Source organism: Poromitra crassiceps (genome assembly GCF_964638095.1).
Source record: "Poromitra crassiceps genome assembly, chromosome: 5".
In the NCBI taxonomy this organism is placed as follows: Eukaryota; Metazoa; Chordata; class Actinopteri; order Beryciformes; family Melamphaidae; genus Poromitra; species Poromitra crassiceps.
In genome coordinates, this window is record NC_139642.1 from 59,654,402 (window position 1) to 59,668,989 (window position 14,588).

At 43.6% G+C, this 14,588-nt stretch overlaps 1 protein-coding gene across 1 annotated transcript in view; it reads left to right on the top strand.

Annotated features, from left to right (window-relative positions):
- Window positions 1–4,759: 4,759 nt before the first annotated feature.
- Window positions 4,760–14,588, top strand: part of lrch3 (leucine-rich repeats and calponin homology (CH) domain containing 3) — a gene marked incomplete at its 5' end in the record, with an annotated part of 43,503 nt that continues 33,674 nt past the window's right edge. Inside the window, 1 exon segment of the mRNA XM_083637571.1 lies at window positions 4,760–5,030. Within this exon segment, the coding sequence (XP_083493697.1) occupies window positions 4,760–5,030 (271 nt within the window).

Below are 14,588 nucleotides of genomic sequence, written 5' to 3' on the forward strand. Positions count from 1 at the left end.
CACGACTGTGACGCGCATGCGCCAACATGCGACAGCGCCGGGAATCATGGGTAATGTTTCGTAGGCGGCACATGTTCCCGCCCCCTTTTAGGGGGGAAACACAAGCCTCTCCCCATTGACTTCAATGTAAAATAGCACTATAAAAATATATAGAAAAATAACAGAATCAATCTCGTTTATTAATCACACACAGCCATCATGACATGACAATATATTACTACTCGGCCAGCCACAGAATGCGCAAGATACATCAGAAATATTACTTTGACCCATCTAAAATCATCCCGTCTGTGACCTAGTTCCGGTGTCCGCCTGTTTCTAATTTAGGCATCCAACTCATTGACATAAATACATTTATGTGATCCGACATTAAATGCTGTTGTAGTGGAGCCCAGCGTCGTTGTAGGCTACATTGGCTCAGGCTAGACTGTAACATGTGACGAGTCACATGATTTTAGATGGGTCAAAGTAATATTTCCAGTGTATCTTGCACATTCTATGGCCAGACGAGTTATATATTGTCATGTCATGGTGTCTTTGTGTCATTAATAAACAAGATTTATTCTGTTTTTTTTTTTTTTTGTTTTTTACTGCTATTTTACATTGAATTCAACGGGGAGAGGCTTCTGTTTCCACCCAAAGAGGGCGAGGCCTAATTGCCGCTGGTTTGGCTACACTGGGCTACAACATGGATGTATTAAAAGAACTATACTAACAAAGAGGAAGTTTGGGTTGCCTGGCACGATCCAAGATTCACACATTTGAAGCACTCCCAAATGACCATGCTTTTTTCGATGTATTGCTGAGCCCTCCTCACTCCAAGCATCTAATTTCTAGATTTGTATGTTTGTTTGACAATTGCACCACGGCCTCTACTGAGAGGATTAGAGAAGCGTGGCAGGGGGAACTTGGCAATGACTTGTCTGACATTATATGGGATAGGAGTCTGTCTGTGATACAACTCGGCTCAGTTAATAGTAGACACCAGCTGATCAAATTTAAAGTTACTCACCGTCTTCACTATTCTAAGCAGAAATTGCACAAGATTTAGCCTACTCGTCTGTCTCACAACTGTGTGACAGGTGTCGGGTGTCGGAGGGCACTCTGTCTCATGCCTTCTGGTCCTGCCCTTTACTGACCAGATTTTGGGCCAAAATATTTGATTGGTACTCTAAGCCTTCTAAGGCCTACAAAATAACCCTTCAGCCGGAGGGAGAACTCGCCATCTTCGGCTGCTCGGAGTCCTCTCTGAACTTCCCTACAGCTGTGCAGCAGTCTCTGTCACAGGGGACAATTGTTTCCAAGAAACTCATTCTGCAGAAATGGAAGTCCCCCACTCCACCCTGTTTTCAGTTGTGGTTGGCGGACATTATCTCTGTTATACGCATGGAGACACTCAGGTTCTTGAGAACCAACTCACCTGGGAGATTTCAAACTATTTGGGACCCGTTTCTGGCCTACCTTGACGAGGTTAGGGGTGATGGGTGACTCGCCCGGCCGGTCTTTCTCCCTCGTGTGGGATCCCACTCATTTATATGTATATATATATTTACAAGCATAATTTATATATATTTACAAGCTGTATGTAACTGGTGGCACTAGTGTATGTATGTTTTTTCTTTCTTTTCTTTTACTGTATCTGAGTTTGTTCATTTTTTGGGGGGGGTTGTTTTCTGTTCTAAAAAATTTAAATTGCTAATATATATATATATATACTAACTAACTAAGTAGGCCTATATGGATGTTGGCACAGGAAATGAACATTTGAAAACATAGGCCTACAGAAATACCCATTGTAATAAGTGACATAGGTGTAATATAGGTGTAATATTATGACACATCGTTTATTGATATCAATAAACGATGTGTCATAATATTTATTTAGGTAGAAATAAAAAATGTTATGGCACAAGGGTTTTCTGGTCTAATTTGTTTCCGCTTTCAGTGTAAACAGGTTGAAAACTTCCGCGCTTAATATTGTTTGGCCCCCGACTTTGGCCACCCCTGACTGCTTTGCCTGTTATATAAGCCCTTGATAAAGCATCTGCAATTATAATTTCTTTTCCAGGTCGGTATTTCACATTCATCTGGCATTTTGTGTCCTCAACAACAACAGTCTCTGTATTCTTGCAGGGGCAGAGCTGAGCAGCTTTCTGAGTATGACCTCTAGTGGTATGTGATCAGATTCAACTTTAATGTCTTTTCCATAGACAAACGGATGGAATCTCTAGTCTCTAGTCCAAACACTATTGCAAGTATTTCTTTCTCTATTTGTGCATATCTGATTCACTCATCGCTCTCAAGGAATATGCAACCGGTTTTTCTTCTTGTAGAAGCACTGCTCCTCCTAAGCCACTCTTTGACGCATCCACTGACAGCTTTACAGGCATGTTAACGTCATAATATTTCAATACTGGTGCTTCTGTAAGCATTGTTTTCAGCTTAGCATAAGCCCTTTCATGCTCCTTCTCCCAGTGCCACACCACATCCTCCTGTGTGAGCTCTCTGAGTAGCACTGTATGGTCAGACAGATTGGGAATAAATTCCCCAAGATATGTTATCATTCCCAGGAACCTCTCCATGTCTTTTTTGCACTCTGGGACGGCATATTCTTTTGATCACCTCCACCTTCTCTGGTCTGGTTTCAGTCCATCTTTAGACAGGATGTGTCCCAGATATTTAATTTCCTCCAGTCCTATTTTGCACTTTTCTTTATTTAGTTTCAGGTTCTTTGCTCTGGCTCTTTCCAAAACTTGTTTCAGCCTCTCATCATGCTGTTCTTCGGTGTCACCCCACAGCAGGGTGTCATCGATGTAGGTTTCCACCACCCCATCCAGCCCTTCAGAAACGTGCTTCATTGTCATGTGGAAAACCTCTGAAGCAGTTTATCCCAAATGCAAGCCTTAAGAATTGATAGCGTCCAAATGGGGGGTGTTAAATGTGTATAAGCGAGAGCTTTTGTCATCAAGTTTAATTTGCCAGAAACCTCAACTATAGCATGAAGGACTGAGAAGTGCTGTGTAGCGTGTGCTAGTTTGGATGTGATTTCATACAGCTGATAGTGTTATCTTTTTATTGCAGAATTCAGATCTTGCGGGTCAAGACATATTCTCACTTCCAGTCGGCTTGCCTACTAGGCTGCTACAACGATGGGATTTTACCCATTCAGTGGGCTCATCCATTTTCTTCACAACTCCCCTTTTTTCCATCCTGCAGAGCGCCTCTTTCAGTTGCTCTCTGAGCATGATGGGTATTTTTCTTGGAGGGTGTACTTTTGGTACAGCAGTCTCTTGATCTTTTAACCCATGTAGGCCTATACTCTAAAGCTTCTTTGAGTTGTTAGAAAAGCACTCTATACATTAAATGTATTATGATTATTATTATGATGATTATTATCATAAACAGGAAGCAGCATGTAAGGCTGGGGAAGCATGTCACTGACTGGAGATCATCGGACCATGACCGGGAGTCATCACCGGAGCTGCCCAGGGCGGCATCCTCTCTCCATACTTCTTCTCCCTGTACACCAACAGCTGCACCTCCAGCCATCAGTCCATCAAGCTCCTGAAGTTCGCTGATGACACCACCCTCATAGGACTCATCTCTGATGCAGACGAGAGACTGCGTACAGGCAGGAGATCAACCATCTGGTGACTTGGTGCAGTCAAAATAACCTGGAGCTCAATGGCCAAAAGACAGTGGAGATGATTGTGGACTACAGGAAGACGAATGCGGCTGAAAGGGTGATCGGATGTAGCCTGCCATCCCTTCAGGACCTGCACACCGCCAGAACGCTGAAGCGGTCTCGAAAAATCATGGCTGACCCCTCCCTCCCAGGCCACAAACTCTTTGAGGCACTCCCCCTTGACAGGGGACCGAGGTCTGTAGGGACCAGGACCTCTCATCATAGCAACATGTTCTTCCCAATGAGAACCCGAAAGCCCCCACGAATAGGGACTCTACCACCGCCCTGACCCCCAATATGCCTTGAGCACAGCCGGCTCAACAACAGGCCAGAACTGACCCCGACATGAACCTCCTCCCCCCATCATACACCACTTTAAAAGTGACATTGATACTCTTAATCTTTTTATGATTGTCTTTCTGTATTTTAATGAAGTCTAATGAAGTTTCTGTTACAGGATAACAGTCCTCTACACCAGACTCAACACACAAGTTGCAGTTGTATAAAATCACAAAGTTCCATAGAAATCACGCTCATTCACACACACAATCGCAAACACATCGTCTTCTAAATAGGCGATTGATATGACTGCTATGCTGCATATTTACTTAATCTATGCAGCATAGTAGTCACATCAATATTAAATCAAATTCCTCGTTTGTAATCTGATTAATTACTGTGGCAATAAAAGTGAATCTGAATCTGAATATTTATTTATTTAAGATTTTATTTAATTTTCTACTGTTATAATTTTTAATTTTCAACTTGTTTAGAATATTTATTAGTCTCTCATTGTTATGATTTATTCTTACAATATAATTTTTTGTTATCAGCTTGGTGTGTTTTTGTGTTGGTGACTGACGTAACCATGGTCATGGACTGTGACGTATGTATTTTGTATTATTATTGTTGAATAAAGTTTTGGATGAAAAAATGATATATAAAAAGTTGTCTGGCCCAGTGTGCCTGCTCTGCTGTTGTGCGCATGCTCACATCCTGTCTGTGTGGAGTTTTGGGCAGAGCTGGGTGGGAGAGTTAGCCGTTAGCTAACTAGAACTAGCCGAGCAGTGTGTAATGGCGGCCTCGGTGTTGCTGGGGTCTGGCGACAGCAGCGGAGCCAACGCTAGCTTCACGGTGAGCAGCAGCAGTGGCGGCGGCTCGGGGAGTGTTTTAACCGGGAATAACAACGGCCTGGGCCCGGGGGGAGCCGCCTGCTGGAGCCGCAATATAGACCGCGCTCTGGACGAAGCCTCGGCCACCGGCTGCCTCAACCTCAGCGGCAGGAAGATGAAGGAGTTCCCCCGAGGAGCCTGCAACCACGACCTGACTGATACTACCAGGGCCGGTCAGTGAGCCTGTCTGTCTGTTACCTGTCTGTCTCTCTCTCTGTCGGTCCGTCTGTCTGTCCGTCCGCCCGTCTGTCTGTCTGTCTCGGTCTGCTCCAACAACAACCACGTACCAGGGCCACAACACCGGCCAGTGAGTCTGTCTGTCTGTCTGCTCCAGCAACTGTTGTGACACTCTGTCTACTATAATAATAACTCTAGGCACACGCAATATCAGGAGCTTCACTGTCTGACCTATGACCTGAGTGTAGCCAGGGCCGGTCAGTGAGCCTGTCTGACTGTTAACATGTCTGACAGACTGTTGACATGTCTGTCTGTCTGTTCCAACAACCACGACCTGACCCACACCACTGGGCCGGGTCAGTCAATTCAATTCCGCTTTATTGGCATCAATGTCATAACAACAACATTGCCAATGAGTCTCAGGACAATCCACAAAATGATATAACGTGAACTTATCTAACAACACAAGTCAACAGTGGATACACAAACCTTACTAAATGTGTGTGTGTGTGTGTGTGTGTGTGTGTGTGTGTGTGTTGCCTGGAGCACAGCTCGGGTTGGATGGTTATTTTGAAAACTCGTTAGCCCTCAAGGCTCTTCTAAATTCCGTTTCAAGACTACAGTTGTTTTAAGACTACAGTTGTAAGAGCCCTCGTATGGACCAGCCAATTTTCGTTAGGTAATCTGTGTCGGGCATTAAACTCACCTTATTTCTGCACTTTAAAGGCACAGGTAGGGTCTTATGGGGCAACCTTATTATATCGGAAGCCTAGTTGCGCAGTTGTCCTTTTAAAAGACAAAGTTTGACAAGAATCACCGAGTTGCCTGGAAACAGCTTCCAGACGCATGCACACTGGCATCATTTGGTGATTCTGCTGGGAAAAATAAGTTGAGGTTCTGGGCCAGCGCATGTTAAAAGTTTCCACCGATTGTACCCTTTTGGGCATTTCTTTTGAAAGGTTGTTGGCAATTTGAGCAATGTGTCACATCTGCCATCTTTCTGACTATCTTTGCTGTCACGCGTTCGGGGACTGTCACAAATGCATTGCAGAATGTCTGTAGAAGACAAAATGATTACTACTGCAGCGCTTCTCACACTGACAAACTCCTCTTGAATTTGGAATAAGATGAAGAAGATGTTGGTCTTATAGTCAGGCATCACCAAATGGCGGACCGCGGTCCGGGTCCGGACCCAGACGCTGTCCTATGCGGACCCAGAGTTATAACTGATCAATCATTGAGGATTCAAGTTTGACGGAGCGTTTACATTTTAACTGGCGCAGCGTTTCTAGACTTTACGGTACTTGTTCACCAGCCACAGACCAATTGCATGCATTGATAATTGCATGTGATGCTACTCAGCCAATCGGGGCCACCGCTCAGCTTCTGCTTAGAATAGTAATGGCGGCTCCCGTTTCCCGAAAAAGCAATGAGATAAACAGCCATAAGTGCAGTTCTTGCAGAAATATACTCAATAACAATTAAACACGAACACTATGATGCACCAGCTGAGTTTATTGGCCGAAAATATGTTTTTGTTGTTCTTCTAACTAAGATGGATGGATTATTTTGGACTGCATGTGGCGACGCTGATCCCGCCCACTGATATCACTGTGAGATAACGTTATCAGGATGATCCCGCTCACTGATATCACTGTGAGATAACGTTATCAGGATGATCCCGCTCACTGATATCACTGTGAGATAACGTTATCAGGATGATCCCGCTCACTGATATCACTGTGAGATAACGTTATCAGGATGCTTCTGCTCACTGATATCACTGTGAGATAACGTTATCAGGATGCTTCTGCTCACTGATATCACTGTGAGATAACGTTATCAGGATGCTTCTGCTCACTGATATCACTGTGAGATAACGTTATCAGGATGCTTCTGCTCACTGATATCACTGTGAGATAACGTTATCAGGATGCTTCTGCTCACTGATATCACTGTGAGATAACGTTATCAGGATGCTTCTGCTCACTGATATCACTGTGAGATAACGTTATCAGGATGATCCCGCCCACTGATATCACTGTGAGATAACGTTATCAGGATGCTTCTGCGGGCGGGGCCACACTTCTCTCATTGAACAAGAGAAAGTGGGGGAATTGTTAAAATGTGCTTAGATAGTTTTGGTTGAGACTGTTAACTTAAAATGTCAAGTGCTAACTAAACTAAAAGAAGAAAAGGGAACTTATTATGGCACACTTTTTATTTCCTTTTTCTAAAATTAAGCTCTGTGCTATGTATTTTACGTTTTCAATGCAGCCCTTATTTTACTTAAAAGAGAAAAGAACATTTATTTATTATTAAAATATTAATACCAGTTAAAGTGAAAACTGAAAATACTTTTTTTTACTTGCAAATATCTTTTTTCTGAAAATAAACATTGTCGAAATACTGAATTACTTTATTTGATTTAACAGTCAGTTGTTGACGACATGCACACGCTGATAGAACTATTATACTATGTATAACTATAGAACTATATATATGGCAAATTTTCTCCAACTGGACCTCTTTGAATTTTAATTGAATACCCCTGGTCTATGTCATGTCTGGAATAACGAAAATATTATAGACTCGCTATTCCATTACCATGATCCATAAGAGAGACATATACTAGCCTATAATATATGAGGAAGGAGGCGAGGCGGGGACGCGCAGGCGTGGGCTCCCACTGCCTCGACAGAGGGAGAGAAACAGCGCGATGACGGAGAAGTAACGTTAAACATTTTAAATGGTTATACTTCAGTAGAATCGATCATGTGGACACAGCTCCTCGCTTGAAACACAACGAGCAATCTGTGTAAACTAAGTGAAGTGAAAGTAAAAAGTGCAGGCAGAGAAATGCCTCGTTCGTCAGGTAACGTTATGCTAGAGCTCACACAGATGATATGTGTGTTGATAAATTCATTCTGAAATGATCAGAGCATCATCTGAACTGAGTTTCAGAGCAGGGGGCACATAGTGATTTGGGGGCTGCGGGCAAAGTCTGTCTTGTATTATTTTCACCCTTTAAAAGACTGTTAATATTGGTAGTGGTAGGAGCTTTTAAATCCTATATCAGGGTATCCGCGGGGTCTTGAAAAGTATTCAAAGTTGATCAATCAATTTAGGGAATATCAAGACCCTTGAAAAGTATTAAAAAGTCTTAAGTCGGTTTCAAATTCAAGACCCTTTAAATGTGTTACTTTTTCGACGTGAACAGCATATATCTCCAAAGATGTTGTTAAAAGTTTACGTGAATTCATTTATTTTGGTCCTCACAACCGCGCAACAAAAAACTACAACCCAGAGTTTTGTTTATCACGTCATTCTCCGCCTCCCCACAGTATCAGCCCCCCCCCCCGGCTGCATGAGCAATCAGTGTAGCTGTGATGATCACTGATTGATCATCAAGAACTGAAGTCATCAAGTCAATCATTGTGACTGTTTACAACTGTGCTTAGCGTAGGCTATTGTAATTCAACATGATAATGGCTGCTGAACGAGGAGAACCCGAGAAGCGAAGAAACCCCAGAACTTCCCCCCCCCGTCGAAAAACTGAAACTGCGTGATGTTTGCTCACTCGCTCATTCACATCAACTATTTATAATAATAATCTGTCTCTCTCTGGCTCCCCCTGCCTCCTCCCACTCGCTTAGCTCAGCTGCAGCACTCTGGAGGGGAGTACCCTCACCCTGATACTAGGCTAGGATGTGGTGTCCAAGGCATGTCTGAAAGGGGCTTATGAGGCTGCATTTACACCTGGCGCTAAGGCTGCATTTACACTGCAGGTCTTGATGCTCAGATATCAGACTTTTTTGACCTTCTGCTTACACTACTTTAAAAGTGACCCATAACTGATTGACCACTGACTGACCACCATATTTTGTGCAATATGCACGGTGTCACACACCACCACTACAATTAAGTTTATAATGGAGGAACCTTGTGTAAGCATCCTCATATTAGTTTAGCTCATATAAGCAATATTTTTCTTCAAAGCAAAATACTTGTTTTTTCGAAGGGCCATAGTACGTTTAATTGAAAGGGTAAAAAAAAACATCAATACCGTATACCGTGACATTTTGGTAGATACCGTATCATAGGGTACATACTGTGAAATCTCTTCAGCATGTAAGAACAGGTCACCTGCTGGAGGAGCACCTCGCGGTGGCTCACTGGACTCAAACCTTCTTCAACCTGAGCTTATTGTAGAAGTGGACACACTGCTTTGTTTCGTCTGCAAACTGTGTGTGGAGATTAGATGAGATTTTCACACGGGAGTGAAGGAGAGCTGCTCCACCCTGCTGGGCTGATGTGACTGACGAAGCAAACAGAGCCGCCTGGTAAACAGCTGGGAGAGTAGAGGACAGGAGGAGCGGGGGCACGCTCACTCACAACCAAGTGTTTCTGTTATCCGGTAATTGCCAGACTTTTGCCGTTAAAACGAATCAAAGTCCGACAAATTAAAATTTCCCGGGCAGCGAAGTCCGGTGAAATTATCTCTCTCTAAACACAATTTGAATTGTAATTAGGCTCAAATTAAATGCCCCACATCTTCTTTTAAACAGCCAGCCTAAGTGAATATTTTTATGATGTGTGTGTTTATTATACAGCCGATGAACGAAACAATTGTTAGATTTACAATTAGGATGCAGGCTCTGATTGAATGTGCAGCACGCCTCGGTGAGCAGCTCTCAATAGGTGGACATGCTCGCCTGCATACTGACAGACATAAATATTATGGACATATCTATATATAATATACATATAGACATATATATATAATATCTATCCCATTCAATTTTGTTTTCCTGGTAGAGTTCAAACGGTGGCCGGTGGGCGTCACCATCTTTATTTTTGGTCAGCAGAGTGGGAGGGAATGGGTTGAGTCCTTCCGCACCTCACGTGAAATGGGAGTTTCCCAGAGCCGCAGCTCCGCCTGCTATTGGTCTGTGATCGGCAAGCTGCGCGATCACTGGACAGGCGATCTGTCAATCACCCCCTCCTCTGTCTGTCTCGCCGTTTTCACACATGCTTACAGGAACATTGCCTGTAAATCAATATCGGCCAGTTCCCGGAATTTCCCTTCACACCTGAGGGCTCACATGTGTGAATATAGCCGGCACTGCAGAGCGGGTGGGGAGTGACGTGTGCACTTGGATGGGGAATTTTGGGGGTCGGCAAAACTCCGATGGTGAAATAAGTTCTTTTGAACAGTCTTTGATTTCAGTCTTTGAACTGAAATCTTTGAAGACGTTGGGATCCCTGTCTGAGAGAAATAGCCTGGCTGGTTCGATGTTTATCCGTTCACCTGCGTCGCGTTGAAGCACTTTTTACAGACTGGCTTCGTTTGATGTGTCCGGGCTTGCCTTCGCTGTCAGCAACGTAAGCAAAATACTTCCACATTTCGCTCCGTGCATTTGCTTTCTCTACAGCGTTGGGCGGCTGTGTTTACGCTGGCTTGACGCTGGCTTGACGCTGCCTGGATAGTACTCTGCACTGCAGCCCATGACTGCAGCGCATGCCTGCTCGCATCGCATTTCCTTGTCGAACTCCGACGTTAAACGTTTGCTCGTCACAAAATAACACTCGTTTTGGGAATGTAGCCTAATGATGTTCTCTATCACATCCGCTAACCTGTTGCTCGTTGAGCAAGTCGGCATTTATCAGCTCAGCTGCTATTGTTTCATGTTAATTTTGGATGATTTAACATTGGCTGTAAGGTCATTTAACTGTTGCACGCTGCACTGTGCAGCAGGCATGGGGGGAGGAGGAAGTAGGACAGAGGAGACGAGAAGATCATTTCGCCAGTTTGCTTTGATGTGCGCGAATGATTAGATGATGCACGCTGGAAGTGAACGTTAAGCAACGTGTGTGCACCTCGCCCATGAGAGAAGGACCGGCAAACGACTTGACACGTTTCACACTTGAGTCGCTCTGCCAGCATACCGGTCCTGTCGCTACCGAGGAGCTAGTGAAAGATCAGCGATCGCGGGGGCGCGCTTGTGCCGGAAAACAATTTTCACACATGAAAGGCATAGACCACTTTCTGGTCATTTACCCATATAAAGCGCATGTGTGAAAACGGCTTCTGTCTGTGTGTGCATCATGCACCCGCTGGATGGATCGATGGAGGGAAGCCGCAGACTGCTGTACCACAGGAAGCAGGCATTGCCACAGTGATGTGTACTTCCTGCTGGACCACAAGGAACCTATAAAAGAAGGAAGAGTCACTACGTCATAGTTATAATGCTGTGCTTGTTGGAGCCAGTTCTATTGAGGCCTATCGGGAGCTGCACGGAGAAGCAGACTAAAATCCAACATATCTACGTCGTCTGACCTTTGATGAAGAAATGCCTCTACCAAGATACCAGAAAGATCACAGCAAATAGACTGGCCACAAGCACAGCATTAGAACCGTTGGTATAATGTCATCTTCCTTCTTTTATAGGTTCCTATCCTCGCTGTGACTACAGGAAGCACACATGACCACGGTGATGTGTGTGTACTTCCTGCAGGCCAGGTGCCGGATCCCCACACAGCTGCAGCAATAAATATCATTTAGACACACGCACGCACGCACGCACGCACACACGCACACACGCACACACGCACACACGCACACACACACACACACACACACACACACACACACACACACACACTGAGCGATCTTCCTCTGTTCAGATCATGATGGTGTTGGTTTTGTGTTTAATTGTAAAGCCAGGAACACACCAACCCGACTTCAAAAGGACTAGAAGGCAAAGAAGGCCGACTGTTGCGTGGCCTCACGTCTCCTGTGTCGGAGCCACACACCGCAAAGACTAGGGATGGGGCCGATCCGATCCAATATCGGTATCGGGTGCCGATATTGGCACTAATTCACAGATCGGAATCGGGATTTTTTATTTATTTTATATTTTTTTGCAATTCCAGCACGGGCCGCAATTCGCCCATGTATAATAGTATCCTTCTTTGCCTTGTATATTTTCTTAATTTTGTCTGCTTTTTGCAAGGTATATTTAAAAAATGTTTTTTAATTGGCCAAATCTTTGCCTATAATGTATATTCAAGAAAAATATTGGTATCGGCATAATATCGGTATCGGCACATATCCAAATTCAGGTATCGGAATTGGATCGGAAGTGAAAAAATGTGGATCGGTGCTAGAGATGCTGCGATCCGATCATGTGATCGGATATCGGCGCGATATCAGCCAAAAAACATGGATCGGATCGGATCGGATTCCAGCGAAAATGACCGATCCAAGGCTCCGATATAAGCACTCCATTCCATGACTCCGCTCCAGGATTTCTATCCAGCATGCAGCAGCAGCACAGAGGCCGCGTTGAGCCTAGGATGGCCAGGGCCAAAACGTCAGACACACCCGTCCTTAACCTATGTGCGATTCGAAATCACGCGTCCGCACCAGTTTGACAGTTTCAAATTATAACAAAACAACCACTATTGCAATTTGCAATACATGTCCCGCAAGGTTTCTGAGATTAGGGGAAAGTCTGAGCTGGCGTTACGCTAAACCAAACGTGGGGATGAGGCAGCGGATTTGTTTTGGCGTTAACGTTAACTGTTGTGATGATGGCTAACGTTAGCTAGCTGGTTAGGCTATCTAGCAGGGCAGCGCTCCACAAGCTTGTTGTGACCAAAACCCCCGCATTTAAAGCATTTCATACTCCCAGAGCTGGCGTAAACCATAGAGAACCTCATGCATTAGCCTATTCAAAATGAAACGTCCAGGGTTTGTGTCTCCAAAATCAACTAACGCTAAACGTTACATGCAAGCTAACGTAGCTAGCTGCGGAGCACTCATGATCTATAAGGAAAACGAATGCGCACATAGCCTACATAATTGTCAACATCACATACATGTATTTTCTTTAATCTAGACTACAGGCATCATTTTTCAGTCAAAAGTGAAACGACACAGATATGATGGCGTATAGTGAGGCTTTCCATGCCTCACTATATAGAATTGGCCCCATGCAAAATTCAGACCGCTTATATTTTGCCGTCATGCCAATAAGAGTCTAAATGTAATTTTTTATGTTTTATCTGCAGACTAAGCAGCTAGGCTTTCGGTTCTATAAAAGCCATTATTTTTTGTATTGACTATTGATACACTTTACTAAAAAAAATATTATATCACAATAGTGATGTCAGATTTGCTTAGGTCAGAGCTATGGAATATTAAATCATCCATCTCGCCCAGCCCTAATTTGATTGTTATGTTTTAGTTTTACAATTATTAGATGAACTAAATCGTTTACATACTATATTACCAAAGCACACACATACATACCTAACCCTAAAAATGTTTGTTGCCTGCTAGCTATCAGACAGCATAGAGAGACTTAAATATGTGCTGTATCGGTATCGGATCGAAATCGGTATCGAATCGGGTATCGAAATTTGATCGGAATCGGATCGGTTTTGAGCTAAAATATCGAAATCGGATCGGAATTGAAAAATCTCGATCGCAGCATCTCTAATCGGTGCATCCCTAGCAAAGACTACAGCCGACGGGCAACTATCTATACATTCAAAAGGGTTGAAAAGCAAAGATTGAGTGCTAATACTGTATGTCATCCTGGGCGGAGCGGAGCTGTTACCTGGGGGTCATCTTGAAGTGTCCATGTCTGTAAGAAAAAAGAAAAGAAAAAGATGAAAAGAGAACAGAAAGAGACACATTAACGAGAATCGGCTGGTGGGGGGGTTTAGGGGTGCTCCAAAAAAAATCGATTCTTGAAAGGATCGCGATTCTTAATGTCACGATTCCTGGATCGAGTCCAAACTCCCAAGAATCGATTCTTCTTCGTATTGTATTTTTATTTTTTTATTTTTTACAGTGCACCTGAACGCAACATCCAAGATACCGACTGAATAAGTGTCCAAATGTTCATGTAATTCTGGCCAATACTCCACTTCTGTTATAACATTTCAGTCTGGAATATGGAATATCTTTCAATAATAGTTATAAAGGCTAAAAGTAATCTCGTGTAAGAAATGACTGTTCTACATTGAAGTAAAAATGTAAATAATTAACTTGTTAATTTGGATTTTTTTTAGCTTCAAGAGTGCATTTTTGTTCGTATGACCCTCAACACAGGCTTTGAGAATCTCGTGCCACTTACTGATACTTACGCTTAAATTAACCCACTCATTGCAAAAGGAATTTAGGCCCTGACTGTAATACTTCAGAAGTTGAATTTGAAGTTCAGCATTAATACATTTGTCATTTTTTGTCTTAGATTTACCTTTGTGTGTTATTGCAATATAAAACTACATAATTGAGAATCGATTCTAGATTCTGGAATCGAGAATCGTTGGAATCGAGAATCGATTCTGGAATCGGATCGTGACCCCCAGGGATCGGATCGTGGCTTTTAGCCAGATCGGAGCACTCCTAGGGGGGTTGGAGGAGGGGGGTTATGAGGGTTTTTGGTGGACAATGAGGCAGTCGTCATGTCTCAGATAGGCGATGTCACCGCGCTTACGCGCCGCTCTCATGGCTGGACTGTGGACATAGTAACATGGCT